The sequence below is a fragment of the Macaca fascicularis genome, chromosome 4 (genome assembly GCF_037993035.2).
Source record: "Macaca fascicularis isolate 582-1 chromosome 4, T2T-MFA8v1.1".
Classification (NCBI taxonomy): Eukaryota; Metazoa; Chordata; class Mammalia; order Primates; family Cercopithecidae; genus Macaca; species Macaca fascicularis.
In genome coordinates this window covers 146873589-146897924 of record NC_088378.1, presented here as the reverse complement: position 1 = coordinate 146897924, position 24336 = coordinate 146873589, and the positions used below count along the sequence as shown (strand labels likewise).

Here is a 24336-nt window from a genome sequence, read left to right as displayed (position 1 = left end):
ACAGTAAGCTATTATCACCCCACTGCACTCCAGCTTGGCCGACAGAGGGAGACTCCACCTCAAAACAAAGCAAAACATCCCCCACACTGGAAAAAAGCTCCTTATCTTGGAAATACATGCTGAAATGTTCAGTGGTAATGTGTACGCTCTCAATTGTGTATGCCATCAATTGCTAGAGCAAATGGTGTGACATTTTCAAACTTTTACCGTGTAGGGTATGCGTGTTTTGCTTAACACTTCCATTAAAAATACTTAAGGAGTGCACCCATGGGTATAATTTCCTTCCTCCAAAATGTAACTGCTGTGTGAAACTTAGCGAGGATCACCCCTGTAAAAGTGTTTTTTGTGCTGCATGGCATTTCTCCTACATATGTAGAGTTCCTTAAAGGGTTTACATAGATCTAGATTTCTGCAGGACAAATTACTAAAAGTGCCACACGAAAACCATCAAAAACACCTCAAAACATCTGTGTGGGCTGCATAATACAAAGCATAACAGCTCATTTAACGGAAGTCGTAGGTGGCTCTGAAAAGAGCCTTTGTTGTTAGGCTGATTTCGTCTGCTGACAGTGTATGAAACGTTAACACTTCACTTTCCCTTGGCCTTATGATGACTCTCAGTCTTCTTAGGCAGCAGTACCGCCTGAATATTAGGCAGAACGCCGCCCTGGGCGATGGTCACACGCCCCAAGAGCTTATTAAGCTCCTCGTCGTTGCGGATGGCTAACTGCAGGTGGCGCGGGATGATGCGGGTCTTCTTGTTGTCGCGGGCCGCATTGCCCGCCAGCTCCAGGATCTCGGCGGTCAGGTACTCAAGCACCGCCGCCAGATACACCGGCGCGCCAGCCCCGACGCGCTCGGAGTAGTTGCCTTTGCGGAGCAGGCGGTGCACCCGGCCCACGGGGAACTGCAGACCTGCACGAGAAGAACGAGTCTTAGCCTTGGCGCGGGCTTTGCCGCCTTGTTTGCCGCGACCAGACATAGATAGTTCAGCTAGAATAAAAAAATACCCACAGGAAAATGTAACGAGAATATGTTAGGAGAGAAGGCAGAGAAGCATTTATACTGACTGGAGGTAGGCTGTGGGGAATTCTCCCATTGGCTAATTTCAAATACCCAATGGGAAATCAGAATCTGCATCCTTCATTTGCATGTAATCCTTCCATCTGGTGTAAGGTTTATGTTTGATTCAAACCCCAGTATGGCTTGAGGAGCCTTCGACTTGAATGCTAACAATAATTGACCCAATTAGGATTTTGTCAAAATATCTTTTTTAAGCATGAGTGGAGGTTTTGTTCTGGTTATTTTGACTTTTAGCCGCTAGTGCTTTACCGGGATTGTGACTCATGGTTTTGGAAAGGAGTGGACTCCGACCAATTTCTAAATAGATATTTAAGAGGTCCTTCAAACCGGGCGCGGTGGCTCATTCCCGTAATCCCAGCACTTTGGGAGGCCGAGGAAGGCGGGCCAGGCGTTCGAGACCAGCGTGGACAACATGGAGAAACCCTGTCTCCAGTAAAATACCAAAAAAAGAAGGGGGAAAAAAAAAAAAGAAAAAAAAGACGGGCTTGGTAGTTAGTGCACGCTTGTAGTTACAGTTACCCGAGAAGCTGAGGTGAGAGGATCGCTTGAACCGGAAAGGCGGAGGTTGCAGTGAGTTCAGTTAGAGCCACCACACTCCAGCGTGGGCGACAGAGCCAGGAGGCTGTTTCAAAGAAAAAAAAAGGTTGGGTGGGGGGGGAAGGAAGAAAAGGGAATACCTCAAATCCCAGCTGTAGAAGCTTATAAGCTCTCTGATTCATAAGGGAAAGAGAAGGGGATGTAAGCAACTTAGGGGAGAGTATATGATTCGGGAGAAAAATAAATGGGTATTTCAAAGAATAGGTGACAGCTGTGACAAAGTCTGTTTAGATGGTGTTAACCGCCAGTCTCCTCTCCTGTGATACAGTTAATCTTCTCTGGTTGATGAGATTCCCCAGGGAAGTGAATCTTAACTAAATTTCTTTTTGAATTTTTTTTTAATTTTTGAAATTTTTGATAACAGGAGTTCAGAGAAAGCTCCTCCCTGAATCTCCTAAGTGCCCTCAGTTCAAAGAAACCAGCATAACAAAGTGGCATACTTTTGAGTTGCATTTCCTGAACTTTTTCATAACACTGAATGAGGAGTCTCTGGAATCTTTCAGGAAATGGGAGAACAAACATTCCATAACACAGAAATACTCAAAATGGGATTATTATCATAAAAGTGTTTCTCTGACCTTCTTCTGCCTTCCTGTCTCTAAGTCCCATTCTCTGCAAAGGCTAGCCATAGAAACCAGAATTCCTCCTCAAGGTAGGCTATACAAATCAGAACTCCTTTTCCCCAGAGCCAGCCATAAAACTTAAAAATATTACTCTAACCGACCTTGTTTGCCCGTAGGTCATAAGACCCCCTCATTCTAAAAGAGGGTCTTGTCCCATAACCAGAAGGAAAGAATGCTGCACTGAGAGGTCAAGAAGAATCTTGACACACAAGCCTTGCGGGACCTCCCTACTCAGTCTGTTAGCATTCGATGTACCCTATACGGCTGTTTATATTGTTGAACCTAAGCATAAAAATGGGCAATTTCCCCTGTATCTTTCCATTCTAAAATTTCCGGTAAAATTATGATGAAATAAATGTATATGCCTTTTCTCCAATTAATCTGTGTTTTGCCAGTAATTTTCAGTAAACCTTGGGAGGGCAAAGGTGAAGTTTTTCCTTGGCTCGAACAGTATTATTACAGCCATTGTCTCCCTCTCATGTTGAGGAACCTAAAATCAAGAGAGATTGCCTAGAGACATCTTGGTGTTTTTCCTTTTATATTCCATGAGATAGGAGCAGGTGGGGTATAGATGAAGGTGGATTAATTATTCCAGGAATTTCTGAGGTATCTACGACTTGTATCTTTGGTCTACTTATACTGAAACAGAATGGCAGAAGGAAAAAGAGACACAGGTATAAGAAAATCTGTTCCTGGACGGGCACGGTGGCTCATGCCTGTAATCCCAACACTTTGGGAGGCTGAGGCGGGCGGATCACTTGAGGTCAGGAGTTCATAACCAACCTGGCCAACATGGTGAAACCCCAGGCTTTACTAAAAATACAAAACATTAGCTGGGCATGGTGGTGGGAACCTGTAATCCCAGCTACTCCGTAGGCTGAAGCAGGAGAATCGCTTGAACCCTGGAGACGGAGGATGCAGCGAGCAGAGATCGCGCCAATGCACTCCAACCTGAGCAAAAGCGAAACTACCTCTCAAAAAAAAAAAAAAAAAAAAAAAAATCTGCTCCTAAGCCAATACTGTCACAGAACTATGGATTTGATGCAGAGAAACTGTGAGGAAACTAAAAGTGCTGATTTTTAGTTTCTTTTTTGACTTTTCCCAAGTCTTCTGACTCTGGTGATATTTTTCCCTTCACAATATTCAACCTCCCTTTTCAAAATGATAATGATCTTCTCCCTCAACAATAGCAGTAAACATCAGTAACCACTGGCTCATTTTCTTAGAAAAGGTGCAAGATTCATGATGAAGATGTTAAAAAGTTATCTCAGATACTGCCCTAAAGAGATTATACTCTGAGAATGAAGGACTTACATACCTGAAGATTAAATAGCAGTGCACATTCTGCTTACAAAATAAAGACTTTGAGCAATATATCATACAAAAGCACATAGAAAAGAAGATTGATCACTGTAAATTAGAAGGAGTTAGAGAGTTCATGAGGGAGGTGTATATCCAGCATTAGTTCAGCATATATTTACTGAAAACCTGCTAAGTGCCAGAGAGAGTTCTAGGTGCAGGGAACATAGCAGTGAAAAAGCAGACAACGTGTTTCCTTAGGGTGCTACTTGTCTTGTAGGAGGACGTGCACAATAAGGTAAATACATAGTGAAAATGTAGAGATAAGTGATGAGTGCTATGCAGAAAAATAAAGAAAGGGGTTAAGAAAAAAGAATAGGAATAAGGAGGAAAAGTTTCATCAGGAGAATGTCATTTGAATTCAGACCTGAAAGGAAGTGAAGAAGCCAGCCAAGTAGGAAGGATAAATACTTCAATAAAATACTGGATGTGTTCGAAGCCAAGAAAATGTCCGGAACCAAGGGTAAGAAGGTACAGCTATTGTAATTTCCTGAACAAATCGTAGGCCATTTTGGAAAGAGCCCTGGATATGTACAGGGCTAGATAAAATTGAAACCAAGATTAACGGTAGCTTCAGAAACTCAGACTAGAAAGCAGGAGTACATCCAGTCACAATATCAGTAATCTATATGCCACTGGTTCATGGATGAGAAAAACTCTTCTCATCCAAGTTACCTTGAATTAAGCAAACCAACAAGCGCCTGGCATGTGCTATTAGCAAAACAACTTGATGGCAGTCCTTTCAGTAAGTGCCTCAAACAGTACATTTTAGGCACTTGCCTTTAAAAAACATACAAAAGGCAGATATTGGGGAGGGAAATATTGGGGATTATTTATTCCATATAAATATAAGAGGAAAATAAGTTGTTTCCCAATAACAACTCCAACACCAGGAGTAGAGAAAGCAAGACAATCTGATGCCTCGTGGTTTGCAAAAACAGTAAAAAAAAAAATCTATTAATTGCATAATATAATTCACCCTTGATCACTCTCTAAATCAGTGCCCACTAGCTACAAGTAGCTACTGTGAAGTTGAAAAAGGGTACTTCAGATTGAGCTATGCTATAAATATGAAATAGACTTAGTGTGTTAGTTCATTCTTGCATTACTGTAAGGGAATCCCTGAGACTGACTAATTTATAAAGAAAAGTAATTTTTTTTGGCTCATGATTCTGCAGGCTGTGCAGGAGGTGTGGTGCAGGTATCTGCTACTGGCAAGGCCTCAGGAAACGTCCAATCATGGTGGAAGGTGAAGAGGGAGTAGGCATATCATATGGTGAGAGTTGAGCAAGAGAGATGGGGGAGGTGTCACACTCTTTTAAAGAACCAGATTACATTTCAACATGAGATTTAGAAGGAACAAATATCCAAACCATATCACTTAGTATGAAGAAAGAATGTAACACATCTCACTAATAAGTATGCATATTGAAAACATGTTATAATGACATTTTGACTATAGAATTTAAAAAATATACTATTGAAGATATTCAAAAATTTAAAAGTACATATATAATTTGTAGTACATTTCTATTGGACAGTGGAACCTCTAGCAATGTTCCAAATGTGGCCTGTATATGTGTATGATGTAGGAGTGATCAGTCACGTTAAGATGATCATAATATAGTTACTTAGTCCATTTTGTGATACTATAACAGAATACCACAGACTGGCTAACTTCTAAAGAAAAGAAATTTATTTCCTACTGTTCTAGAACCTGGGAAGCTAAGGGCATGGCATTATGGCATTAGTATCTGGTGAGGGCCTTCTTACTGCATCATAACATGTTGAGAGAGCAAGAGTATGTGTGTCACCTGAGGTGTCTCTTCCTTTTCTTATAAAGCCACCAGTCTAAAGGAAATGAAAATATTTTACCACAAAATATATTTCTTTGACATATTTTGAAATGGCTGCTGCTTGGCCAGCAGGCAGAAATGGGCGTGCAAAACTGTTTTAAATGGGAAAAATTTTATGTCTGTAGAGAATCTCCATTAATGCAGCCATGCCTCCTCCCCTTTCTGTACCTTTCTCCAGATCCAGGAGAGATTGAGAGTCTGACACTTAAAAATCGTAAAAGAAACATTTACCATCTATTCTTTCTGAGGGAGGCTTTACCTACGTAACAAGGCCACCTTTGCAAGCCAAACCTCTTTTGCCTCCCATAACCTGTTTTACCAGAATCTAAGCCCCAATTCTTTCTGTGATCTAAAAATGGTATATAAGTGTCTGTAACTCATTGGGAAGTTAGGTAATTAATTCTGAATGCTCCCACGTAGACACGTTAAATAATTAGGTATGCCTTTTTACCTATTAATCAACCTGCCTTGTCAGGGATTTCTGGCAAACTTTTAGTGGACCAAGAGACTATGGCCCCCACACTATCCTTCATGAACTTAAGCCCTAAGATATCAATAATTGCATTAAATGTGTATGGTGTAAATACGCCAATAAAAAAACAGTTTGGCTGGGCACCGGGGCTCACACCTGTAATCCTAGCACTTTGGGAGGCCGAGGTGGGCAAATCACGAGGTCAGGAGTTTGAGACAAGCCTGGCCAACATAGTGAAACCCCGTCTCTACTAAAAGTACAAAAATTAGCCGGACGTGGTGGCGCACGGCTGTAATCCCAGCTACTCAGGAGGCTGAGGCAGGAAAATTCCTTGAACTCAGGAGGCAGAGGTTGCAGTGAGCTGAGACTGTGCCACTGCACTCCAGCTTAGACAACAAGAGTGAAATTCCGTCTCAAAAAAAACCCAAACAAAGTGTTTGGCCCAGTGGATAACAATGAATGCCCCAACTCTACACTGTCTGCAAGACTTTCACTTCAAATATAAACATAATGCAGGTTGAAATTAAAGACTGCAAAAAAGATAAGCCATATAAACATCAGCCCCAAACTGCAAGAGTATCTGTATTAATATCTGTGATCTGAAAGACCGAAATAGATGCCCCTATACCAACTAAGACAGACTCTAAGATTAAGGAAACAAAGTTACCTACTGGTTGAGCGTTCACAGCTTGGCTGGTATGGCAAACTCCTAAATTCCAAAGATTACAAAAAACTCACACTTTCTAAATTCTTTAACTATTGGAGCTATCAGAAGCCCTCCTAACTCTGATTTACAGTCCAGGCCACTACAACTCTGATTGGACAGAGGACCGGCTTGACACACATTCTAGTCTTACACCTAACTGTAGACCTTAAGCCATTTTCAGCCAGCTTATGGAGGCAGCACATAAACTGTCTTTGTTCCTATAGTTCACCTTTTGATGTAAAGAGCTAAATTCTACGTTATTTTAACCTAAAATTCCACCTCAAAGTGAACATAGGAGGTAAGTTACACATGTGTTTATCCATTGTGAATGCACTTGGCATCCCTCATAATATATATAGCTGTCCCCCCAAACCTGCTGAATATGTATGACTCTATTGTGTGATATATATCCCATGAGGCATAAAAATAACCAACCTGCTCCTTCTCCTCAAAGACAGAGTAATTTTGGCAGGTTCTGGGACAATCTTTTCCTGGCTTGCAAATTAGTATTGCCAGTAAATCTCTCTTTCTACTATTTAGCCATCCTGGTGGTCTTTTGGATGATATATCAGATAAGTATATTTCAGAGCAAAGAAAATTACTAGGAACAGACAGGGATATTACATAATGATAACAGGATCAATCCAATATGAAAAACAAGCAATTCTAAATGTATATGCACCAAATAACAGAACTGCAAAATATGTGTAGCAAAAACTGATAGAACCAAAAGGAGAAACAGACACATACATGATTTAAAGGTAGAGATTTCAACACCCCTCCCCCAATAATTGATAGAACAACAAAACAAAAAAATTACCAAGTGTATAGAACTCAGTAAGTGGCTGCATTACTTGTCGTAATTTGTAAAACAATGGTAATAATAGTACTCACACTTCTTGAGTTTTGGTGAAGATTGAATGAATTTATACTTGCAAAGAACTTAGAAATGTGGCCAGACGCAGTGGCTCATGCCTGTAATCCCAGCACTTTGGGACGCCAAGGCGGGCAGATCACCTGAGGTCAGGAGTTCGAGATCAGTCTGACCAACATGGAGAAACCTTGTCTTTAATAAAAATACAAAATTAGCCGGGTGTGGTGGTGCATGCCTGTAGCCCCAGTTACTGGGGAGGCTGAGGCAGGATAATTGCTTGAACTCTGGAGGCGGAGGTTGCGGTGAGCTGAGATCTCACCGTTGCACTCCAGCCTGGTTGACAGAGAAAGACTCAGTCTCAAAAAAAAAAAAAAAAAGATTAGCAAGAGAAAAGCATACAAATGTATTTAATATAACTTTTATGTTACATGCGACCCTTCAGAAATGAAAACTCGATGGAAGCAGGAAACCTGTGTATTTTTATGGTAAGTTTAGTGAAATGCATAGTTGTGGATTAATACGATTGACAGTAGGCATATGATCTAATGGTAATAAACTGAGGGGACATAGGAAGGCTTGTTTGTTAATTATCTATTAACGATCAGCAGACTATCAACAGAGACAGCAAAACATCCTAGTTTTGAGTTAGAAGACCTAGGTTTTTGTATTGGCTTGTCAGTTATGGGTATTGTTTTAGATAAAACATCAAGTATTCTTGATTTCTTATTTTTAAAAAAAAGGAAGGAAAGAAAGAAGGAAAAAGGAGAAGAAAAGTGTCAGAGTCATTTGAACCAAAGTGACTCCATTTTGAGTGTGGACTAGGAAAATGAGGCTGAGACTTGCTGGGCTGCATTCCCAGAAAGTCAATCATTCCTAGCTTCTAGATGTTTATGGTTAAGGGAACAAATAAATAATGTTTACTAAACAGACTCAGACCTGGGAGTGTCCAGATATCCCTATATCTGGAGAACAAAGGCATTCCTAATTTTGTTTAAAGATAATAATGTCTATTCTTGCAAAATATAGTAACTAAAAAAATCAATCCTTTATCACAAACCCGTGTAGCAGAGCACATCTCCCCATATATACAAGCATTGTACCTACAGGGTGGATGCCTTCCTCCTCTTACTTTCCGGAATGTCCTGCTCTGTCTATGGAGTAGCTGTCCTTTCACCACTTTACTTTCTTAGTAAACTTGCATTTACTTTGCACTGCGGACTCACCCTGAAGTCTTTCTTGCGCGGGATCCAAGAACCCTCTCTTGGGGTCTGGATGGGGACCTCTTTCCTGTAACATATTTCTGGCCACCACAGAAGGGACTATAATACAGAAACCCTGACCCTACAGCTACCTTTGGATAAGTGTTGGAGTTCTGTAACAAAGGAAGAAAGCAGGCAGGCAAAAAATTTATGAAAGAACATATGACAAAATAATATCTGCTTCAAAACTTAATATTTTTAAATTTTTTTTTTAATGAGTCAGGCTGTTTTTTTGGGGGGGTGTGTCTCATTCTGTCACTCAGGTTGTCACGGCGCGATCTTGGCTTGCTGCAACCTCTACCTCCCAGGCTCAAGTAATCCTCCCACCTCAGCCTCTCTAGTAACTGGAACTATAGGCATATGCCACAACGCCCAGCTAATTTTTTGTAGAGACTGGATTTCGCCATGTTGCCCAGGCTGGTCTCGAATTGTGAGCTCAAGTGGTCTGCCTGACTAAGTCTCCCAAAGTGCTGAGATTACAGGCATGATGCACCTGGCCCAAAAGTTCATTTTGCAAATGCTTATATTAGCAGGTCTCACTTCTCCGGGGAAAGATCCTAAATATCAGTTTCTTAAACTGCAGCCTCAATTGCTTAGTAATGTTTTGGGGGAGGTGGTCGTTTTATAATTTTAAAAAAAATTATAGATTTTTTAAAACACAAGCGTCTCTTTCACAACGGTAGTTTGCATATACAGTACTAGGATGGGAAGTGCTTCACTTACAGTTGTTCACTGACATTTTGTGTGGCATCCAGATTTTTTTTTTATTTTTGAGACAGGGTCTGTCCTCACCCAGGCTGGAGTGCAGTGGTGTCATCACAGCTTACTGCAACCTCCACCTTCCAGGCTCAAATGATCCTCCCACTTCAACCTCCCCAGTAGTTGGGACTACAGAAATGTGCCACCAGGCCTGGTTAATTTTTAAATTTTTGGTGGAGACAGACTCACTAAGTTGCCCAGACTGGTCTTGAGCTCCTAGGCTCAAGTGATCCTCCCACCTTGGCCTCCCAAAGTGCTGGTATTACAGGCGTGAGCTGCACCACACCCGGCCCAGAACCTCTTTTAAAATATTCTTAAAAATTAAATCTGGGCCGGGCGCGGTGACTCATTCCTACGATCTCAGCACTTTGGGAGGCCAAGGCGGGAGGATCACTTGAGCCCAGGAGTTCACTTGACCAGCCTGGGCAAGATAGTAAGACCCTTTGCCTCCACAAAAAATTAAAAAATTAACTGGGTGTGGTGGCGCATTTCTGTAGTCCCAGGTACTCAAGGGGCTGAAGTTAGAGGATAGCTTGAGCTGGAGAAGTCGAGGCTGCAGTGAGCTATGATGGCACCTGGCCAACAGAGCAAGACCATTTCTCAAAACAGAAACAATAACTGTTTGAGAAACTTTATTTCTTCATCCGAAGACACTGCTGAATGTCACCTACATATAATGCCCGTAAGTTCACTTAAAATACTCCCCTCCGATTCCCCCATCCCCTCCTACTTAGTGTGCAATCAACAGGTTCTTTTCTTCTTCCATTTCTTCCCCCAGCCCCAGACCAAGAATTGGCCCATTAAGTCCTCCTCAACTAGTACCCTTCCTGCCTTTTTCTAGCTATATTGTTTTTGGCGTCCCGGATTTCTTGAAAAATGCTTCCCTCTCCAAGTGGGGCCTTCCTAGTATCTTTGCAGTAGGGCCAGTTGGGGAAAGGCACAAAATTCAAACCCTTTTGTATCTCGCAGAGCTGGAAATCCGAATTTTAAGTGGCCTAGGAAATGGGAATCTGGATTTCTGGGATGCATGAAATATGTAAACTACATAGCTGTTGTCATTGATAAACAATTATAACGCAAAACTACTGCGATTTCATTTTGTGGAACGGGAAATATTCCCTACAAAGGCGCCCGGGAAATCAGACTTCGCTTACTGTTTCCTCAATACTGGAGGAAATCTTTCCTTCTTACTGGAGGTAAGAATTTACAGCATAGGCAAACTGCAGGAGCAAATATCCCTACACGCCCTTTTGTCGCTTAGACTTTTCTGCTCCCCTCCCCCTCATCTCAAGCGGTTAACGGCTAATGACCCCCATAGAAACACTGTACCCTGAATTGCATTACTTGTTTCATTATCCAGAAAGGAAAGTTTCCTGTGCTAGACCAGGGAGGGAGTAGTGACCATATCAAATGAATTACAACTAGTACCCGAAGGCTTACCCAGGGGGAACAAAGAAGTTTGCTAAAGGCAGATGAGAAAGAGCGCCAGCACCCTCCTAACGTTTGTATTTTTAATAGAGACCATGTTGGCCGGGCTAGTCTCGAACTCCTGACGTCAAGTGATCCGCCCGCCTCGGCCTCCCAAAATGCTGGGATTAAAGGCGACAGCCACGGCGCGCTGCCCCAAGTTAACCTTGGCTCTAAAAGTTGCCTTCGCTAACATTCTAGTTGATCCTCTAGAACTGAAGCAGAACAGAGGCAGCACCACCTTAAGAAATTGTGGTTATAGCTCTCTTTGCGACAAAGTAGGTGGCTCTGAAAAGAGCCTTTGGGTTTGGAGGTGCTTACATAAGCACTTACTTGGAGCTAGTGTACTTGGTAACAGCCTTGGTGCCCTCGGACACAGCATGCTTAGCCAGTTCCCCGGGCAGCAGCAGGCGCACAGCCGTCTGGATCTCCCTGGAGGTGATGGTCGAGCGCTTGTTGTAGTGCGCCAGGCGGGAAGCTTCGCCCGCGATGCGCTCGAAGATGTCATTGACAAAGGAGTTCATGATCCCCATGGCCTTGGAGGAGATGCCGGTGTCGGGGTGGACCTGCTTCAGAACCTTGTACACATAGATGGAATAGCTCTCCTTTCGGCTGCGCTTACGCTTCTTACCATCCTTCTTCTGCGCCTTAGTGATGGCCTTCTTAGAGCCCTTTTTAGGGGCAGGAGCAGACTTAGAGGGTTCAGGCATCGCTATTCCTAAAACAAAACAAAAAAGCTACTAACACTCTCCAGCAGAGTAGTAGAGAGAACAGTTCAGAGCCCACGTATTTATAGTCCTGAGATTCAAATGACGGTTTAAGATTCCTCACTTCTGATTGGATAAAAGAAATACAGTTTCACTGAGGGGTGGGGTTTATGCAAATATGGAATTTATGGACTCTTTTTCTATTGGATAAAGCAGGAAACATAATTGACCAATAGGATAACTCTCTATTGCAGCCTTGCAGTTTGTATAAAAGTATTTCTTCAGGCGCCATTCCATCTTGCTTGTTTTTTACAGTTTTCAGAGGTCGCTGTGTTTGGACATGGAAAACGGAAGTAAAGCACAAAGTTGTTCATCGGTACCAGCCTTGCAGTTTCTAGTAGCGCAGGGTCCATCGTCTTTTTCGAAAGGGCAATTATTCTGAGCCTGTCGAAGCCGGCGCGCCGCTGTACTTAGAATACCTGGCCGCCGATATCCTGGAGCTGACACGCAGCGCCATACGTGACAAGACCCATAGCATCCCCCGCCACTTGCAGCTGGCCTTCCGCAACGACGAGCAGCTCAACAAGCTGCTGGGCAAAGTCACTATTACTCAGGGAGGCGTCCTGGCCAATATTCAGGCCGTCCTGTTGCAAAAATAACCGAGAACCACGATAAGGCCAAAAGCAAGTAAAGCCCACTCAAGCCAGAAAACGTACCTTAAACTTGCTACGGCATTTTTCAGAACCGTCCATTGTTTCACAAGAAAGGATGGTAACTTGCTTGTGTTTCGGGTACCTTTTGGTTTTGGTTTGGATTGGTTTGAGACAGAGTTTCGCTCTGTCACCCAAGCTGGAATGCCGCCGCGCGATATCGGCTCACTGCAACCTCCACCCCGCGGCTTCACCAGGTTCTCATGCCTCAGCCTCCTTTGTACCTGGGATTACAGGCGTCTGCTACCACGCCTAGCCAATTTTTGTATTTTTATTCGAGACGGGGTTTTCACCATTTTAGCTAGGGTTGTCTTGAACTCCTGGCCTCAAGTGATCCTCCCATCTTGCCCTCCCAAAATGCTGGGATTACAGGCGTGAGCCACGGCCCCCCTAGCCTAATGGTGTTTAAAAATTAAGTTTCGAGGAAATATCTTCTTTAAGAAACTACATTTTAGAGTATACAAAGTGAAACTAAAGCCAACCAAAATAAGACAGTTTGAGAACAGTCAGGGTGGGAATGTGACTTGGACTTAGAAAACGAAGGATAAGGAAACTGGCTGTTGACCAGTAACAAAATAGCATGGAATTCTCATTCTCTGAATGTAAGTAGTTTCCGACATGAGGCAGTCAACGTTTCTGGTGGTTTAGTGAGTGTTCACCAGCACTGATAACTTTCAAGACTGTCAGGAATGCAGAATTTCAAGTCCCACGCAAACTTACTGAATCGGAATTTACATTAAAAAAATCCGTAGATGCTTTGTTATGTACCTTGTTCTTTGGGACTGGATGAACTAGAATTTTAGACAATTTATCCCTGCAGATAACAAACAAAAAGGACATGATGGGCGGTGGGGCGATTCATCCAATAAGATTGCCTAGTAATGAACCAATCAGGCTGGTCACTCTTCAGCCAATGGTTTTATCGCGCGGGACTTTTGAAATATTACAGAACCAATCAGAATGTTTCTAACTATATTTAAAGACCGGTTGCTCTCAGTTCAGTACGCTTTTGTGTGTGGGGGTCATTGCAGATGGCTCGTACAAAGCAAACAGCTCGCAAGTCCACCGGCGGCAAAGCGCCGCGGAAGCAGCTCGCTACTAAAGCGGCGCGTAAGAGCGCTCCGGCCACAGGTGGGGTGAAAAAGCCTCACCGCTACCGGCCCGGTACCGTGGCTTTGCGCGAAATTCGCCGTTACCAGAAGTCCACCGAACTGCTGATCCGGAAGCTGCCGTTCCAGCGCCTGGTGCGAGAAATCGCGCAGGACTTCAAAACCGACCTGCGCTTCCAGAGCTCTGCGGTGATGGCGCTGCAGGAGGCTTGCGAGGCCTACCTGGTGGGGCTCTTCGAAGACACTAATCTGTGCGCTATTCACGCCAAACGCGTCACCATCATGCCCAAAGACATACAACTGGCACGTCGCATCCGTGGGGAAAGGGCATAAGTCTGCTTATTGCTTCCTAATTGAAAAGGCTCTTTTCAGAGCCACTTACAATTTCACTTAAAAACAGTTGTAACCAATTCGGTAGTTCCCAGGAGATGTAGAGGATTTTAAAGATAAGTACACACGCTTTGAATAACTGCAGACGAGTACATCAGGCCTTTTCTTTTGGGGCGGTTTTACTGCAAGAAAGCCAGTTGAGTGACTTTTTTGCCCTTGTTAAATCCTAGGGATCTTGTCTTTTTAACATGTATATGTGTATACTTAACATTTCGAAACAGGCTTCTGGTGAAACTTCTTTTAATCCACCTGCCAATTTTAGGTCTGATGGCATTTTTATTAAAGCTATCGTAAGGACAATGTGCGTATAGTTACCCAAAGTTCACAAAAACATTAATACCCCAAAAATCAGTATTGGTATTGGGCTATTGGAACTGGAGTCAGAGCTCAGGTGGAAAAAACTGGCCTCAGTACACACAGCCAGAAGTCCACTAAATTTATGCAACAAATACATATGACTTGCGTATGATCATCTAAAGATTATGCAGTCATCCTTAAAATCCAGGAGATTTGAGAAGGGTAGCAACTGCAAAGCTCTTTTACCCATGTCCTCTTTTAATAAATATTTAATGTAAAATTAAAAATGCAAATGTACTGCAAACTGTAAATATTAATTTATAATGGGAAAATAAAATCAAACTCCAATTTTATAAAAGCTGACAAAACAATAGCCATCACAAAATTTAGAAAATAGCAAATTGTATTAATTTCTGAATATGACACAACGATGTATATTTTCGTATAGTTTTGACTGAATACTCTCCATCTTCAGATCGAAATTATTTTGTAATATTGTCTATAGGTAATGGAAATAGAATCCAATCTTTCTTCCAGGGTGGCTATTGATAATATGTTTTCTTGATAACTTAGAAGAGTTTCAGTTTCAAAACACATTGTTGGTAATGTCAAGTAAGTTTTTAGGATTGTTTTCAAATTTGGAAAATCCTCTGTCAAGTTCCTTTCACATGTAAGTTGTAAACTTTGTAAGAATTCTTTCCAGACTAGCTTCTGGCTCTATACATTTCTACTCTCCACTAGACACTCACTCAGTGCTGGGAAGGTGTTTTGAATACTTAGATGTCATAACATTTTATCTAGACCTGTATCTTGCCAGGAATTTAGGTGAGTTATTCCAGTGAGCCATTCTTACATCAGATTGGCTGGCAACAAATGAACTACACATGAACACATATGCAAATCACGTAACTTATTATCCCCATACTAGACACATCTTCAACTAAACTTTCTCTTACTCAAATTCCAAATATTTTCATCAGGATTCCAACATAATCAGACAATGATGAATTTTAATAAAAAGGAAGATTGAGTGGAAATAACAGTCTTAACCTTCTGTGATTAAAATACCTTAATACTGCAAATTTTAAAAAGAGAGAGACAAACTAACACATTTGTAGGGCCCCTCTCAGCACCTTGGAAGTACAGGCCCTTACACTTGTGTTTCATTAGCTTCAGGATAAATCTGCCTCAGATCACTGGCCAAATTATACGTGGCCTTCTTTAGCATCCTACCTACTCTATTCAAATACATCTCTGCAGGAGCACCCTATGAGTTGAGAATTACTGTTCTGGGATGACCACTGTTTGCATGATGCTTTGGATGCTGGTGCTGTTCTCAGAAGAAATACCAGAGGGGGAATCTTAGTCAGGAGAATATAAAGTCAACCTTAAGCAATTTGAACACTTCAGTGGTTAAGTGAATTCCCTGGGACAACTTTGTAAGCTGTTATAACTTTATTTGTATTGAATATTACCTTCTTTTAGAGAGGACAATGTGTAGAAGGAAATAACAATAAAGGATTCATTAATACTATAAACTATAAACTGTCATTGATAGTTTTCCATGGATCAAGTACTACATGAAGTGGTTGGTCTGAATTATTGTGTAAAATTCTTACTTCAGCATTGTAATGCAAATTATCTCACTGCCTCCATTTTACAGAAGTGGAGGTTCAGCCTCAGGAATTTCAGTAAATTGGCCAAATTCTTACTACTAGCAGATAATCATTGCCAGGCAGTGTCACACTTTAATATCTTCTAATCAATAAGATAACCCTGAAATTGATTATCATATATAATTTCCTTCTCATATATAGTTTCATATTATCATATATAGTTTCCTTTGTTTCAGAAATTGTACTGCCTCAGGGTGGATGAGGAGACATGGTGGTGGCCTGGCCTAAGTATTGTTGGAATCCTCTAGTCAGAGGCCTGATGTGAGGTGAAGTGGACAGTGAAACCGCCTTTGCAAAAATCATAACTGAAAATTATTACAGTGAAAGAGATCTGACCTAACCGACTCCATCTTGCTTCTAACCTCCAAGCTGTCCTTTTCATTCCTGAGCTTGGGATTAACTAACTTTGGGAGGAACTTAGTTTATAGTTCTGCTTTGAAACAAAAACAATAACAGCCCTTTCAGAAACAAACCCCTTTCCTGCCTGGGGACCAGACTGCTTTTGCAGGGACTAACAAATTAGCCACAAGATTAAAATTATGGTTTAGGAGTCATGTAGCTGGAAGCTACAAGATTCTAAACCTTCTCAAATTGCTCCTGGGGATAAAATCACTATTTTAAAACCGATGATCAATGCTTGAGCTATTTTGCAGAACCTGAACACAATGGATCAGCTGGCACCACCCAGATAGATAAACTGGATTATCTGGTCTTGTGACCCCCACCACCCCAAGGAACTGATTTACAACAAGAGGACAGCTTAGACTTCCTATAATTTCATCTCTGACCCAACCAATCAGCACTCCGGACTCACTGGTCCCCTACAATCAAATTATTCTTAAAAACTTTGCTCCGCAAATTCTCAAGGAGACTGATTTGAGCAATAATAAAACTCTAGTCTCCTGTACAGCTGGCTCCTTGTTGCAATTCCCCTGTCTTGATAAATCAGTTCTGCCTAGGCAGCAGACAAGGAGAGCCCGTTAGGTGGTTACAATAGGACAAGCCAATAAAATATAAAGCATTAGAGACACTCCCAGGGTTTCAGGAACAGGTCAGAAAAATTGTTTGTTTGTTTTTTTTTTAAAAAAAAAATCTGGATTCTGATGCAGAGCAAGTATTTGCTTGTGTCTTCCCAGAGTATAAAAGCTGTCCTGTCCAAGATGGTAGCCACTAATCATACGTGACTATTAAGCATTGAAATGTGGCTACTCCAAACTGAGATGTGCTTTAAGTTTAAAATACACACCAGATTTCAAAGACCTAGTAAAATAACAAAGTAAAAACTCAATGTTTTAATATTAGATACCTTGTTGAAACAATTTTTGATTACACTGGATTAAAATCATTAAAATAGATTTCACTTTTTTTTTTAACTTTTTAAAATGTGGCTACTAAAAAATTTAAAATTGCGTATGTGGCCACTATGTTTCTGAGGAACAGTGCCAGGATATAGAGGATAGTTATATTCACTCACAGATCAAAAACTAGCAAAAAGTATGAAATACCTAATAATTTAATTTTTTACCTTAACTTTTGGCATATTCCACAGATCTGTAGTATACTTGAGTGTGATAGCTTAGGAATAAATATGATTGGAACTCATTCATGTTTAGAGACAAACGGTGTCAAACTGAGAACCAGGCAGATACACCTAATCTTAAAATGACCCCAAAGTAAAGTGGTTGAAGAAATTAAATCCCAAAGATTCTTGGTGAAGAATGTTGAAGTTTTCATCAGTATATCCATATTCAAATGGAGATTAAAGAAAGGAAAATAAGGCCAGGCGCTGTGGTTCATACCTGTAATCCCAGCACTGTGGGAGGCTAAAAGGCAGGCAGATCACGAGGTCAGGAGTTCAAGACCGGCCTGGCCAACATAGTGAAACGCCGTCTCTAATAAAAATACAAAAATTAGCTGGGCATGGTGGCATGCGCCTGTGGTCCCAGCTACTAAGGAGGCTGAGGCAGGAGAATCGAGATCACGCCACTGCCCATCAACCCGGGCAACAGTGCGAGACTCCGTCTCAAAAAAAAATTTTAAAAAAATCAAAATAAAAGAATTGTGGGCTGACAACTGTGGGTTAAGCATCAGTTCTATTAAGAAGGGCTAACTTGAAGATGAATCTTTTGAAGATACATTTTGATTCCAGCTCTTTAGAGGAACTAGGTTACCTTGATGTGAAATTCTTCAAATAAAAATTTATTGACTTTAAATGAAAAAAAAAAACTGCACACACACACACACACACACACACAGAGCTAACTAGCTACATCCTCAATGACACCAAGCTTTAGATCTTCATCTCTGAAGTGTGAATGACAATGGCACCTCAAAGTGCTGTGACAAGAATGTGTTTGAAAATAAATATAATCAGCAACAGTGCTTGGCATATTGTAAATAAGTGCTCAAGAAATGCTAGTTCCCAAAACTGTTGTTGCCACTGTACCCTAAATCCCTATTGTCTTCTGATATCCTTTAGTGATGTAATTCTGTCTTGCAATGGGCCTGTTCATCTCTAGTATGAATTTCAACCACAATGCCTTTTCTACATTTCCCTCAGGCTTACATGGCCAAAATATCCAGAGCTTTGCCTTGGGGTATATAATAAGATATTTCATTTTGTAGCCATGAGAGCACTGTGTATGAAAGTTTGGAATAATGCGCCTGGCACGGTGGCTCACGCCTGTAATCCTAGCAGTTTGGGAGGCCGAGGTAGGTGGATCACTGAGGTCAGGAGTTCGAGACGAGCCTGGCCAACATGGCTAAACCCCGTCTCTCCTAAAAATACAAAAAAAATTAGCCGGGCTTGGTGGCAGACACCTGTAATCCCAGTTACTCGGGAGGCTGAGGAGGGAGAATCGCTTGAACCCAGGAAGTGGAGGCTGCAGTGAGCCAAGATTGCACCATTGCACTCCAGCCTGGGTGACAGAGAGAGACTATGTCTCAAAAAAAAAAAAAAGAAAGTTCGGAATAACGCATTACAAGTAGCCTCTCTAGTTTTTATGTTACTCGTAGTTTTATCACACATGAACAATGTCATAAATTTTCATGGTTGAATTATCAGTTGTTTATGCAATATTCATTGACATTTTTGGCTAATCAGCAGTGTTTCTGGAATTATTTGAATATCATTACTGTTTTCCAAAATTATTTTATAAAACTAATTTAAAAATCAAAAATGATATAATTAATAATGTGAAATTAAATATATGTTTTGAAGAATGTCAGGATGTCACCCCCAAATTATTCTACTTTGGCATAAGAATTATTTTCAACTGAAGGCAATTGAAAATCAACAGGTGCAGGAAGAGTCCTCTGTCTTCTCTTTACCCAAATAATGTAGGGTATTTCCCTTTGTGAAGGTGACAGAAATTTCCCCTGTAAAAGTGTCCCCAATTGCTACACCAGGAAAAAGAGAGCAACTCTTATCATTAGATGTGGAACGTTGGCACTGAGATGAATCTGCAAAAACAAACCTTACTACAATTATTTCTATCTTTCATTTTATCTTCCATGGTTTTTTATTGCCCATGTATTTCCCAGTCACATTCCCAAATTTGTTATCCCATGAAGTGCAAACTCCCTTTCCTTTGTTGGAATGATGTATAAGTCTGTGAGTCTAACTGCTTTTTTAAGGTTTCATTTTTTTTCTTTGTGAACTCTGTGCATGTAATATACTAATAAAATTGTATGCTTTTTTTTTCGCATGTTAATCTGTCCTTTGTCACTTAAAGTTGCAAGACCCTACTCAGTGAAACTAACAGTACAGAAAAAAAATGTTTCTTCATTGACAGTTTCAAAACCTAAATAAAACTGAGGCAAGAATCTTTTTCATCTTAAAATGGCCAATTTTAATTTCCAAATTAATGGTTCATTAGACCTAAGCCAGTCAGCTAGGTGAACAATTGTGATGGAATAAAACAAAACTAAAGGACATGAACAAAATTGAGAAAACATATGGAAGACTGAATCTAAAGGCCAGGTAGAATTGAAAATTTTTCTAATTTTTAACTCTATAAATTAAATGAGTGTGTTTCATTTCACGGCTTTCATCTGTGGAAACATGTTTGCAGAAGACATTCGAGGTTGGGATTAATTGAAAGTATATAACTCAAATAGATTAAGACCCCAAAGGGCATTGAAGGAAAATTAGAAAATCTTCTATTTTTGCTTGGGTTGATTCCTCTCCTGACTAACTCTTAGAGATGATATGAACATCAACTAAATGGGTAGCCATGAAAGTGTCTAAGGGAGAAAGGAACACAGAAGATCAATGTACCATAACTTTATTTTTATTTATTTAGTTTTTTGAGACAGACTCTGGCTCTGTAGCCCAGGCGGAGTGCAGTGGCATCATCTTAGCTCACTGCAACCTCTGCCTCCCGGGTTCAAGCGATTCTCCTGTCTCTGTCTCCCGAGTAGCTAGGATTACAGGTGTGTGACACCACGCCCAGTTTATTGTGTGTTTTGATGGAGAACTCCTAACCTCAGGTTATCTGCCCAACTCAGCCTCCCAAAGTGCTGGGATTACAGGCGTGAGTCACCGCTTCCGGCTTTTTTTTTTATGACGGAGTCTCGCCGTGTCGCCCAGGCTGGAGTGCAGTGGCGCAATCTCGGCTCACCGCAACCTCCGCTTCCTAGGTTCAAGCAATTCTCTGCCTCAGGTACCTGAGTAGCTGATATTACAGGCGCCTACCACCACGGCTGGCTAATTTTTGTATTTTTAGTAGAGACAGGAGTTCACCATATTGGTAAGGCTAGTCTTGAACTCCTGACCTGTGATCCACCCGCCTCGGCCTACCAAAGTGCTGGGATTACAGGCGTGAGCCACCGCGTCCGGCCTTTTTTTTTTTTTTTTTTTTAATTGTGTGATGTTGAGATGGAGAAACAGGAGGAGGTGGGAGGGATCTTAATATATATATGGAAAAATAAAAACATGGAATAACCATGACAATTCTGAAAAAGAATAATAATGAGAGAAAATTAGCTGTATCAGCTATTCAGCTATTAAAGTCCAGTTATAACATCTCGGTTTATTAAACATGCATTTACATCAGTCTCCCCTTATCTTTGGGAGACTGATGTAAATGCATGTTTAATAAACCGCACAACCAGTGGATGCCTGAAACCACAGATACTACTGAACCCTATATACGCTGTTTTTTTTTATATATATACATAGCAATGATTAATTTAATTTATAAATCAGGCACAGTAAGAGATTAGCAATAACTGATAAAACAGAACAATTATGACCACATACTGTAATAAAAATTATTTGAGTCTGGGAACGGTAGCTCACGCCTGTAATCCCAGCACTTTAGCAGGACGAGGTGGGCGGATAACATGAGGTCAGGAGTTCGAGACCAGTCTGGCCAACTTGGTGAAAACCGTTTCTACTAAAAATACAAAAATTAGCCGGGCATGGTGACAGGCCCCTGTAATCTCAGCTACTCGGGAGGCATAGCAGGAGAATCGCTTTAACCCGGGAGGCCGAGGTTGCAGCGAGCCAAGATCGTGCCATAGCACTCCAGCCTGGGTGACAGAGGGAAACTCCGTCTTATAAATAAATAAATAAAAATATAAATATAAATTATGTGACTGTGATCTCTCTCAAAATGGCTTACCGTTTTACTTGTGATGATGTGAGATGATAGAATGCCTGTGATGAGATAAAGTGAGGTGAATGGAGTAGGCATGGTGAAGTAGCATTAGGCTTGATAAGGTACTACAGATTTAGGTACTAGTTGAACACCTGTCATTTGTCACATAATCATCTCAGTATTAAGGGTAGCACATAGCACAATGTTTAAAACAGTACAATTCTACCTTAAGAACTGTGGGAATGACTAAAGGAATAAAACCGAAACCTGAGACAGTCCAACTGTCCATGAAATTTTAGCCTATTAGCCTATGACAAAAATAGCCAAAATTGATAGGAGTGTGGAGGGTGACACGGGAGGAAGAAGGGGGAAGCAGAAATGAAAGTTCATAAATGGTCTTGGGAGAAAATATGTCCATATATTAAACCTTACACCAAAATAGAGTTCACCATGTAAACCGTGTTGTAATGTAAAATTAACAACACAAAATTACTTAACCCATGGGAGAATGCTTTTTCCTTCTTCCCTGCCTCTGCCTCCCTGTCTCTCTGCTTGCCTCCCTCCCCTTTCTCCCTTTCTTGGGATGAATCCGTGGTCACTATCACTAACAGAGAAATTAACTCACTACATTCATCATTGTGGAGATGGTAGAATAACTGAGCAGCTTATCTCCAGAAGTCCCGGTCCACATAATTTAGGTCTCACCGAAATGTGCCTATCAGATTTTAAAAGAACCGAATATAAGACGCTAGGTTTTCTGTATTCAGAAGCACCATGGGTGTCAAATAGAGGGAACCATTAACGAAGGCCTTTATTAGAAATGTCTCTCATTTATCCATATACTTTAGTTAATAGTACAAATCGTTCTCCGCGTAGAAACACTTGGACTGCCAAACAAAATGTGTTTAAAAGAACTTCGATTTTTAAATGTTGATGTCTGCCTAAACTGAGGATAAGTAACCGTCATGCGAGGACAAAATGGCTGGCTAAAAGTTGTGCTTTCGATACGCTCAAAATCGATACGCTCAAATCTGTCAGTTTAGCGGAACACTACATGCATGATATGAGAAACAAAAAGCTCCCTAGGTCCACGATTGCCTTGGGTGGAGGAAGGGCTATTGCCGCTGTTTATTCAAATGCATTCCTTTGTTACCACAGGAATGAGAAATTAACAGCAGAGGAATGTAGGACAAAGGTACCTGCACGCACTCTCCTCCCAGGGCTGGATGTTGCCACTACCTCCAGGAGATACCAACTTGACTACCTACAACATGGAAAGCGTCCGAAATCCCGAACGTTAATATCAAGAGGCAAAACTTTCAAGTCACAGAAGCAACACACACGGAATAAGCAACGTCTGCCACCATCCAATTAAATATAGAATGAAAGTCATGGACTAGAACGACGGACCAACCCAGGAGCAGGGCGGGACTTTTGAATTATTTTTTAGTCCAATCCGGATATCCCTTTAGACGAAGAAACTGGCTCTTGTTTTGCGATCTTTTCTGCCTTTCACAGGCCTGGGGCGTGGCTGACTGCCATCCCAAAAACATCCGCCAGCGGGAAACGCCTCGAAGCAGCAGTCAGGGACATGGAAGTCGCAGTAAAGGTTTAAGCGCCGTAACCTCACCACGGCCACTCTCGAACCCCCGTTACTTATTTGTCTTATAAGGTTACCGTTCGACTAACCTTAAGGAGCAGGGTCGAGCAAGAAAAGGAACAAGGGCAACTAAGAAAAACAAGTATCCAGCTCTTTTATTGAGATCAGTGGTGGCTCTGAAAAGAGCCTTTTGGGTTTTTTGAAGCAGGCGTCCACCTATTTCTTCTTGGGTGCCGCCTTCTTAGGCTTGACAACCTTGGGCTTGGCGGCCTTGGGCTTCACGGACTTAGCAGCACTTTTGGCAGCTTTCTTGGGCTTCGCAACCTTGGCCTTCTTTGGGCTCTTGGCCACTTTCTTGGTCACAGTGGCCGCGGCCGGCTTCTTCGCCTTCTTCGGTGTTTTCTTAGCGCTCTTCTTCGGGGTAGCGCCGCCAGTCGCCTTCCTAGGCTTCTTAGCTGCCCCAACCGGCTTCTTAGGCTTGGCTGCGCCCACCTTCTTAACCTTGGGCTTGGTTTCGCCGGAGGCTGCCTTCTTGTTGAGTTTGAAAGAACCAGAAGCACCGGTGCCCTTCGTCTGCACCAGAGTGCCTTTGCTCACCAGACTCTTGAGACCAAGTTTGATTCGGCTGTTGTTTTTCTCCACATCATAGCCGGCGGCAGCCAACGCTTTTTTCAAAGCAGCAAGAGAAACCCCGCTGCGCTCTTTAGAGGCTGCCACCGCCTTGGTGATGAGCTCTGACACCGGGGGACCAGATGCCTTACGAGGCGGCCCCCCAGATTTCTTGGCTGTTTTCTTCTTTACGGGGACTTTCTCCGCCGGAGGCGCGGCAGCGGGAGCGACAGGAGCAGTCTCGGACATGTTGAGGATCAACAACTCGGGTACAAGTGGCAAAGCGCCGATGAAACAGCGCTTGGGCAGGGCCGCTGTATATATAGAGCGCAGGAGCGCTCTGATTGGTGCTCTGGTGGCCCGCCTGGCTGGCAGGCTCTGAGTCGCTGCGCTGCTCCCAAGTTGTGTTTGTTCCACCTCACAAAAGGGGAAAAATATTAAAATTCCCTGCACCAAATCACCCGGATTTGGTCAGGAAAGGATCTCAGAAGCCTCGGGCTTCAGGCTTTTCATTTATTTTTTCCACAACCACAAAAACAACGCGTCCAGGCGTCCCCAATTCCCCCAACTCCGAAGGAAG

At 41.9% G+C, this 24336-nt stretch overlaps 3 protein-coding genes across 3 annotated transcripts; 1 reads left to right on the top strand and 2 right to left on the bottom strand.

The window, feature by feature from the left end:
• Nucleotides 1–676: 676 nt before the first annotated feature.
• LOC102138382 (histone H2B type 1-B) lies at nucleotides 677–11818 on the bottom strand. Its single transcript, XM_005553862.4, has 2 exons — nucleotides 11389–11818; nucleotides 677–915 (listed from the first exon to the last, which is right to left on the bottom strand). Exons 1-2 carry the CDS (start codon nucleotides 11763–11765, stop codon nucleotides 813–815), a joined length of 480 nt encoding a protein of 159 aa, XP_005553919.2. The 5' UTR covers nucleotides 11766–11818; the 3' UTR covers nucleotides 677–812.
• Nucleotides 11819–13475: 1657 nt separating this feature from the next.
• Nucleotides 13476–13965, top strand: LOC141410155 (histone H3.1). Its single transcript, XM_074038728.1, has one exon. The coding sequence runs from the start codon at nucleotides 13504–13506 to the stop codon at nucleotides 13912–13914; it is 411 nt and encodes a 136-aa protein (XP_073894829.1). The 5' UTR covers nucleotides 13476–13503; the 3' UTR covers nucleotides 13915–13965.
• Nucleotides 13966–22333: 8368 nt separating this feature from the next.
• On the bottom strand, nucleotides 22334–24047 carry H1-2 (H1.2 linker histone, cluster member). Its single transcript, XM_005553863.5, has one exon. It carries the CDS (start codon nucleotides 24003–24005, stop codon nucleotides 23364–23366), a length of 642 nt encoding a protein of 213 aa, XP_005553920.1. The 5' UTR covers nucleotides 24006–24047; the 3' UTR covers nucleotides 22334–23363.
• Between the last annotated feature and the right edge of the window lie 289 nt (nucleotides 24048–24336).

What these genes read in the sequence shown, in the direction of transcription:
- LOC102138382 (XM_005553862.4), bottom strand. Translation starts at nt 11,765, where the DNA reads ATGCCTGAACCCTCTAAGTCTGCTCCTGCCCCTAAAAAGGGCTCTAAG. An exon ending in ACCAAGTACACTAGCTCCAA is followed by an intron (nt 916 to 11,388) that starts GTAAGTGCTTAT and finishes CTTCTCGTGCAG; the next exon opens with GTCTGCAGTTCCCCGTGGGC.
- LOC141410155 (XM_074038728.1), top strand. Translation starts at nt 13,504, where the DNA reads ATGGCTCGTACAAAGCAAACAGCTCGCAAGTCCACCGGCGGCAAAGCG.
- H1-2 (XM_005553863.5), bottom strand. Translation starts at nt 24,005, where the DNA reads ATGTCCGAGACTGCTCCTGTCGCTCCCGCTGCCGCGCCTCCGGCGGAG.